Source organism: Sminthopsis crassicaudata, chromosome 3, assembly GCF_048593235.1.
Source record: "Sminthopsis crassicaudata isolate SCR6 chromosome 3, ASM4859323v1, whole genome shotgun sequence".
NCBI classification, from domain to species: Eukaryota; Metazoa; Chordata; class Mammalia; order Dasyuromorphia; family Dasyuridae; genus Sminthopsis; species Sminthopsis crassicaudata.
Window position 1 is genome coordinate 640,268,747 of NC_133619.1, and position 7,593 is coordinate 640,276,339.

The 7,593-nt window shown below is 64.4% G+C and overlaps 1 protein-coding gene across 1 annotated transcript; it reads left to right on the plus strand.

Moving 5' to 3' along the window:
• The first annotated feature begins 3,439 nt into the window (after positions 1–3,439).
• Positions 3,440–7,249, plus strand: ERFL (ETS repressor factor like). The gene is made up of 5 exons (XM_074302603.1): positions 3,440–3,503; positions 4,555–4,828; positions 5,391–5,574; positions 5,800–5,929; positions 6,020–7,249. Exons 1-5 carry the CDS (start codon positions 3,440–3,442, stop codon positions 6,469–6,471), a joined length of 1,104 nt encoding a protein of 367 aa, XP_074158704.1. The 3' UTR covers positions 6,472–7,249.
• Positions 7,250–7,593: the final 344 nt, after the last annotated feature.

Consider the following 7,593-nt stretch of genomic DNA (forward strand, 5'->3'; position numbering starts at 1 on the left):
TGGGACGGGGGAGCGGGCGGCCTCGCGGGGGGGGGGCTGCTCGAGCCTGAGTGGAGCCCACGAGCGTGGCTGTTGCGATGGAGTGTGTGTGCTCCGTGTGACTGCGGGGCGGCTGTTTCTGTGTGTCCAATCTCTGCACACACCGACCTGTGCTGGGGGCTCTGAGATGGGGAGGGGGCAGAGGAAGCAAAATAAAATTAAAAATTAAAACTTGCCCGGAGCCCCCGTCCCTGTGAGAGAGAGACAGAGAGAGGGAAAAAAAGGCGAGTGAGAGTCTGAGACCCGGGCTGGAGGAGGGGGGAGAGACACCGAGAGCGGCCGAGGCAGAGAAACGGGCATTGGGGAAGGGGGGAGGGGCCCGGAGGGCCAGCTCCAGAGGCAGAAAGGAGGGGGGGGGGCAAGTATCTCCGCAGCAGAGACAGAGAGGTCCTGGAGACAGGAGAGACGTGGGGTCAAACCCAGAGACAAAGAGGAGGAGAAAGACGCGGCCGCGGCCGCCCAGAGACGGGCTCCGAGGCTCTCTGCTCTCCCGGCGCAGCTCTCTCCAGCCCTCTGCCCCAGTCCTGGCCGGACCCTCCGTCTTGGCTGCCCCAGGCACCTCCCTGCTCCTCTGGGTCGATCGGGAATCGATGGGGCTGGAAGGGAGCCGGGGGCGGGAGGGAGATCAAAGCCAGAGGTTGGGGGTGGGAAGGGCTGGCAGAGACAGAGACAGAGGGGGCTAGGGAGGGAAGAGATAGCGAGAGACACGGAGGGGTAAACATAGAGAGGCAGAAAGAGAAGCACAGGGAGATGGGGAGGGGAGGAAGGGAGAGAGAGACAGAGGGGACAGACAGACAGACAGACATGGAGGGGAGAGGGAGAGAGAAAGAGACAGACTCAGAGAGAGAGAGGAGAGAGAAAGGGAGAGAGAAGGAGAAGAGAGAGAGAAAGGAGACAGGGACAGAGAAAAAGAGAAAGGAGAGAGAGAGAGAGAGAGAGAGAGAGAGAGAGAGAGAGAGAGAGAGAGAGAGAGAGAGAGAGAGAGAGAGAGAGAGAGAGAGAGAGAGAGAGAGAGGGAGGGAGAAGGAAGGATTGGACACTCAAGTAAAGAGACAGACACAGGAGAGAGAGATATACAAGAAAAATAGATGGAGAGAGAGATACACTCCCAGAAATGAGAGACGAGTAGGGAGACAGAAGAGAGGGGCCGAGATGTGAAGAAAGAGAGAGAGGATGTGGGCAGAGCCAGGCAGGAAGATGAAGAGACACTAACTCCACAGAGACGGGCAAAGAACAACAGGCGCGAGACAGACACTGAGAGAGGAGAGACACAACACACGCACCTGGGCCTGGCAAAATAACAGAAAAGAAAATGGGGAGACGTGGAAGCACAAAAAGACTGAAAGAAAACCCCACAGAGACAAAGACAGACGGACGGACACACACCACACAGACACACGCACACACACACACACACACACACACAAACACACACCCCTAGCCAGCCCTGAAGGAAAAAAATCGACAGAGGCAGGAGAGCACCAGGAGAAACAGAGCTGGAGAGAGACAAGAAATAGAAATGGAGGCACGAGCTCACAGAGCCTGGCCTGGGAAAGAACAGTGCAAGAGACAGAAACGGAGACAGAGAGGCGGGCGAGAGGGGGAGAAAGGCAGAGAAGAGGAAACAAAGAGGGCCAGAGACAGAGACTGAGGCAGAGAGACAAGGGAGGGGGAAACTGAGGGTTGGCAGCAGCGGGGGGAGGGCTTGGAAGGGAGCGGGCGGGAGGTCCCCCGGCTCCTCGTTATAACGTGTCCGGAGGAGGCGGCGGGGAGTTGAAAGCGTCGGGAAGAGAAATCAAAACCAACACGGAAATGAGCTGGCCCAGGGAGGGGGAGCCGGGGGGTTAGAGGGGGGGACAAGGAGAGAGATGGGGGAAAGCAAGAGATGGGGAGAGATGAAGGAAAGATGAGGGAGAAATGGACAAGAGAAGTGGCAGAGATGAAAGGGGGAGGATGGGGAGAAATGAGAGAGATAGAGGAGATGGGGAGAAGGCAGGAGATGAGAGAGACAGGGAGAGATGGGGAGATATTAGGAGAGATGAGACAGGGAGAAATGGAGAGATATTAGGAGAGATGAGAGATGGGGAAATGAGAGATGAGATGAGAGGGATGGGGAGAGATGAAGGAAAGAGATGAGGGAGACAGGGGAAACAAGGGAGATGGGAATGGGGAGGGATGAGATGAGAGACAGGGAGAAATGAGGAGAGAGAGGAGGAGATATTAGGAGAGATGAGAAAGATGGGGAGAGATTGGGAGAGAGGAAGAAGAAGAGATGGGGAGAAATGAGAGAGATGGAGAGAAAGGAGAAAGATGAGGGAGAACTAAAGAGATGAGAGAGATGGGGGAGAGCAGAGATGGGAGAGAGCAGAGATGAGTGATTAGGGAAAGAGATGGGAAGAGATGGAAGAGGGAGGGGAGAAGAGGGAGAGAGGAGAGAAGGGGAGAAGAGGGAGAGAGGAGAGATGGGGAGATGAGGTAAGAGATAAAGGGGAGATGAGGGAGAGTGAGGAGCAGGGAGAGATGATGGCGACAAACAAACGGAGATAAAAGGGGGAGATGAGAGATGGAAGGAAGCGGGGAACAGACGCGGCGAGATGGGCAGGGGAGAGATGCGGGAGGGGTGGGGTACAGAGAAATGGCAGGAGAAGCTGGGGGAGCTGGGAGTAGGGGAAGGTGAGGAGAGGGGACATGTCAGGCAGGGCTGGGGGGGTGCGGTAGGAAGAGACCCAGAAGGGCGGTGGGGAGAGATGCTGAAGGAGAGGGAGATGGAGATGCAGGGAAATCCAGGGACGGGGACGGGGCTGTGGGGCAGGTCGGGGAGACGGGAGGAGGGGGGCCGGCGCGCAGTTAGGCACGGGGCAGGGCGTTTGTGCCTTGGCTGGGGGGGTCTGTGCGCGGGTGCTGGGATGCGAGGGGTCTGTTTGCACTGGCGGGGGGGGGGAGCGGAGATAGTGAGCAGCGCGGGGATCAGCCGGGGGAGGAAACAGTCCTGCGGGCCCCAGAGGAGCGGGCCCAGAGAGAGCCAGAGACAGAGAGAGAATGCAGAGACGGAGAGAGACAGTCACATCCAGAGCCCGCCGCAGCGCCCGAGCCCGAGCTAGCCAGGGCGGCGGAGGATGTGAGGGGCGCTGCGGTTTGGGAGAGGGGAGGGAGGGAAGGGGGGGCCGCCGGGGCGCGCCGGCCCGGGGCCAGAGGGGCGGGGGAGGCGTTGGAGGGCGCAGGAGCCGCGGGCAGGGACCGGGAGGAGGCGGGGGGGGGGGGGCTGGGCCCGGGGGCCCAGCGGGGGGGGGGAAGGGCCGTGGGGCCCGCCAGCCCGCCCGCCTCACCCCCTCCTCTCTGTCTCTGTCTCCGTCTCTGTCTCTGCATCTCTGCTTCCCGGCCTCTCTGCAGCGCTCTCGCCATGGACTGTAACTGCGTGTCGGATCTGCTCTTCACCCCGCCGGTGCCGGCGCTCTGGACTCCGGGTAACTCTCCCGGCCCCCGCCCCGCGCCGCTGCCCCCCCCCCGGCTCTCTGGACCCCTCCGCCGCGCGGCTCCCGTGCCCGTCGCCGGCGGTCTGGCTCCGGGGAGCTCCGGCGCTTTCCCCCGCTCCCTCACTCTCCCTGCTCTCCCAATGTCTCCATCTCTGGCTCCCGGTTCCTCCGGCTCTCCTTCCGCTCGTGTCTCTGTTTCCCTTCCCCGTCATTGTCCTCTCGCAAAAAACAAAAACAAAAAACCATCCCCGGTTCTCAGATGGAAAACTTGAAGGAAAAACTTGACCCAAAGCCCCCAAAGCTTGGGGGGGGGGACTCAGGAGCTAAGGGAGCAGCAGGCAATGGGGGGGTCGGGAGATGGGGATGAGGTGGCGGGGGAGGGGAGGGAAGGTTCGGGGGGGATCGTAAGGCCGGGGCGGGGGAGCGGAGGAGCACTGGGAAATGGCCTGCTTGGAGAATGGCGAATTGGGGGATTAGAGGGGCACTGGGGGGGGGGGTTGAGAGAGGAGAGATTAGGAGATGGGAGATAAGGAAATCAATAAGTGGGGGTGGGGGCAAAGCTCAGGGTCTCCGAGCTGGCAATTAAGGAAGGTTCCCAGTGCATTTTCCCGAGATTCCCTTTTCCGCCCCAAATCACCGGGAAGGGGAGAAGCCGGGAGACACTCGAGTGTGCGCCGGGGCACTGGGCGTGTTTAGGAGAGCATCTGTCCCACTGGGTGGTGGCCCGGGGGTCTGGGAGGAAGGAGGGGCCCTTGAGCTGCAGAGGGGCCTCTGAAGGCCAGCTCCAGGGTGAGAGGGTCACCGCATATGCATGAGTCTGTACCCCCACAGTGCCCGGATGTCTGTGGGTCTGCTGGGTCAGGGCCCTTGGGAAGAGGGCAGGGTTTGCTCGCACATTCTGCAGCCACCCCTTCCTTTCTCACCCGGCGGCCCCCACTCTGGGCAGACTGGCAAGGGCCGACCCTGACAGTGGCGGGAACCCAAGGTCTGAGGCTTGGGGGGGCGATCGGGACACCGGGGTCCCTGAGTGGGGGAGGGTGAGGGATCGGGGCCCTGAGCCTGCCCTCCTCCCCCTCCCCAGGCTTCGCCTTCCCGGACTGGGCCTACAAGCCCGAGTCCTCCCCGGGCTCCCGGCAGATCCAGCTGTGGCACTTCATCCTGGAGCTGCTCCAAAAGGAGGAGTACCAGGGGGTCATCGCGTGGCAGGGGGACTACGGCGAGTTTGTCATCAAGGACCCCGACGAGGTGGCGCGCCTGTGGGGCATCCGCAAGTGCAAACCCCACATGAACTACGACAAGCTGAGCCGGGCTCTGCGGTGAGTGGGGGGATGGGGGCGTGGGGGTCACGGGCTAGGCCGTGGGGGGGCCTGAGTCCTCCCAAGGGGGGCTGCAGTTTAAGATGCTGGGTCCCCAAAAGGGCACGGGGGATTTAGGATGTTCGGGACTCTAAGGGGGGGAGTATCTGGGGAGGGGGTTCAGAACACTTGGGGATGTGGTAGAGGGGGAGGATTCAGGATACCCGCGTCCCTGAGGGGACGTCAAGAATACTAGGGGGGAGGAGCATAGGAGAGGGAGGATCCAGGATAGCCGCGTCCCTGAGGGGACGCCAAGTTTTCAGAGAGAATGGAATCGGTAATGCGGGGGGGGGAGGGGGGGAGGCCCTGGGGAGTGAGGTGTTCAGGGCCCCTCCCTGGGGAGGGGGGGTGCTTGTTCCCAGTCTACCCTGCCCACGGTCCTCTTTCTCGGCAGCCGCCACGCCCCGCGGCGTGATCCCGAGCCGGTCCTTCACGGGGGGGGGGGGGGGGGAGGGGAGTCCGGGGGGAGGCGCCCCCCAGCCGTTTGTCCGGGTCGCAGGCGATCACGTGCTTCCCTTCCCAGGTACTACTACAACAAGCGCATCCTCCACAAGACCAAAGGCAAGAGGTTCACCTACAAGTTCAACTTCAGCAAAGTCGTGCTGGTCAACTACCCCCTGCTGGACATGGCGGCGGCCCCTCTGCTGCTCGCCCCGGGGCCCTTTGGAGGGGCGGCCGGGCCCGACGGCCCCCCCCTCACCCCCGAGGTGAGCCGGCCCGGCGGGAGGGGGCAGGGGAGAACAGGCCTGGAGGAGGCCGGGGCGTCGGGATTAGGGAACCCCGGGCGACTCCCGAGCCACTTCCGGGGTGTTGGGGGGACCCCAAGGGATCCCAGGGACCCGGGAACCAGAGAACTGCGTCCGGTGGCGAGGGGCTCCGAGGCTTGGGCTGCCGGGGGGCGCCCGGAGTCCTCATTCCCCGCGCCGTCTCAGACGTTGCAGAGCCTGTTCTCCACCCCTCGCCTGGAGCCGGGGGGCAGGACGCCGCTGTTCGCCCAGCACGTGTCGGCCCCGGACGCGGACAAGCTGCGGCTGGACGGCCCGTTTCCCTTCCTGGGCTCCGGTGAGACTCGGGGAGCGGGGAGGGCGGGCCGCTGCCCGGGCTCGGAGGCGCTCCGGGCGGGCCCCCTGACCGCCACTCTCCTCCCACCAGGTACCGCGGGCTACTCCAAGCCGCCGGCCCTGCTGAGCCCCTACGGCCGCGCCTTCCCTGAATATCCCTGGAACTTTAACCCCTACCTGGCCAGCCCCTTCCCCAAGCTGCCGGCCTCCCTGTACCCCCCGCATTTCTACCCCAACCCCCTGGCGGGGTCCTTGGGCCAGCTGCCTACGGGGCCCGGGGGAGGGGGCCCCGCCGCGACGCCCCTCCTGGCCGGCCCCGCGGCTGACGGGACGGGGGCCCCGCGCACGAGCCTGGCCCCGGGCGCCCGGCTGAGCCTGCCCGGGCCGGGGGGCCCCGAGGCCCCCTCTCTGGGGCCCAAGGAGGAAAGCGACTCGGAGCTGGAGGTGACCGACGTCAGCGGCTGCAGCTCGGACAGCGAGGGCGACGACGGCGTCCCCGGGCCCCCCGAGAGCCAGGGAGGCCGCGGCGGGGCCGGGAGCTGAGGGGCCGCGGGATCGGCGGCGCGGGGAACCCTGCCCTCCTCCCCCAACAAAGGGGACACAGCATCCCAGGGTCTCCCTCCAAGCTCACTCCCCTCCCGGGGCCGAGGAACGGCCCGTCCTTCCCGAGCCGCGGGGAGCTGCCCCACCCCGCCCTTCCCCATCGGCGAGGGGCGGGGAGGGGAGGGGCGGGGCCGCAGATTTAGGACCTGTCCCTCCCCCACCAGTTCCTCATCTGCAAAACGCGGCCCCCGGTCCTTTCCGGCGCCGAACCCCCCCTCCTGCCTCTCCTGGGGTCAGGACCTCCCTCCCCGCCCGGGCCTAAGTCGGAGAACACGGTCTCTTCCCTCCCTTCCCCCCTCCCCTCCCAAGCGGGAGGGCCAGTAGTCTCCCCTCACAAAAAGGGACCCGCGGAGACTCGCGGCCTCCGGAGCCCCTCCCCCCTCCGAAGGGAGGGGCAAATCTGGCTCCCCGACGGGCCTCGAGAGTCTCCAGGTGTATACAGCGGTGGGGGAGGGGGAGGACGGATCTTCTCCAAGGCCCCTTCTGGTTCTCCAGTCCACAAACCCCCCTCGGACAGTCTCCCCCCCCAGGCCCCAGGCGTTCCCAGCTGTGCCCCCCTTCCAAAGTGCAATATAGTGTGCCCGCCCCCCCATCCCCCGTGTTTGTGAGCCCCTCCCCAAACTAGTGAGTGATGTGCTTGTGTTCTGAAGGAGAAGCCTCCTTCCCGCCCACCCCGCCCCCGGCCCCGGGGCCTGGGGGCTCAGAGCAATAAATCCGCCCCCCCCCCCCCACGGGAAGAGTTTATTACAAAAATAAAAAGGGAGAAAAAACCTATCTTGGTACTAGAACTCACAAGTCACATGGTATTTGGGGGTGGGGCACTGCCCAGAGAGCCTGGGGGCTGGGGCAGTGACCAAGGGCCTGGGGGGGCCGTGGGGCAATGACCAAGGGCCTGGGGGGGCTGCGGGGCAGACTGATGGAGATTCTGGGGGGGCCGCGGGACAGTGACGGAGGGCCTTTAGAGGGCCTGGCTCTGGCCTCAGCTCCCCCCGGGGAGGAAAGAGGGGTGTGGAGGATCCCAGAGAGCCTTCTTCAGCAGTGAGCCCCAGGAGGCGCCTGGGG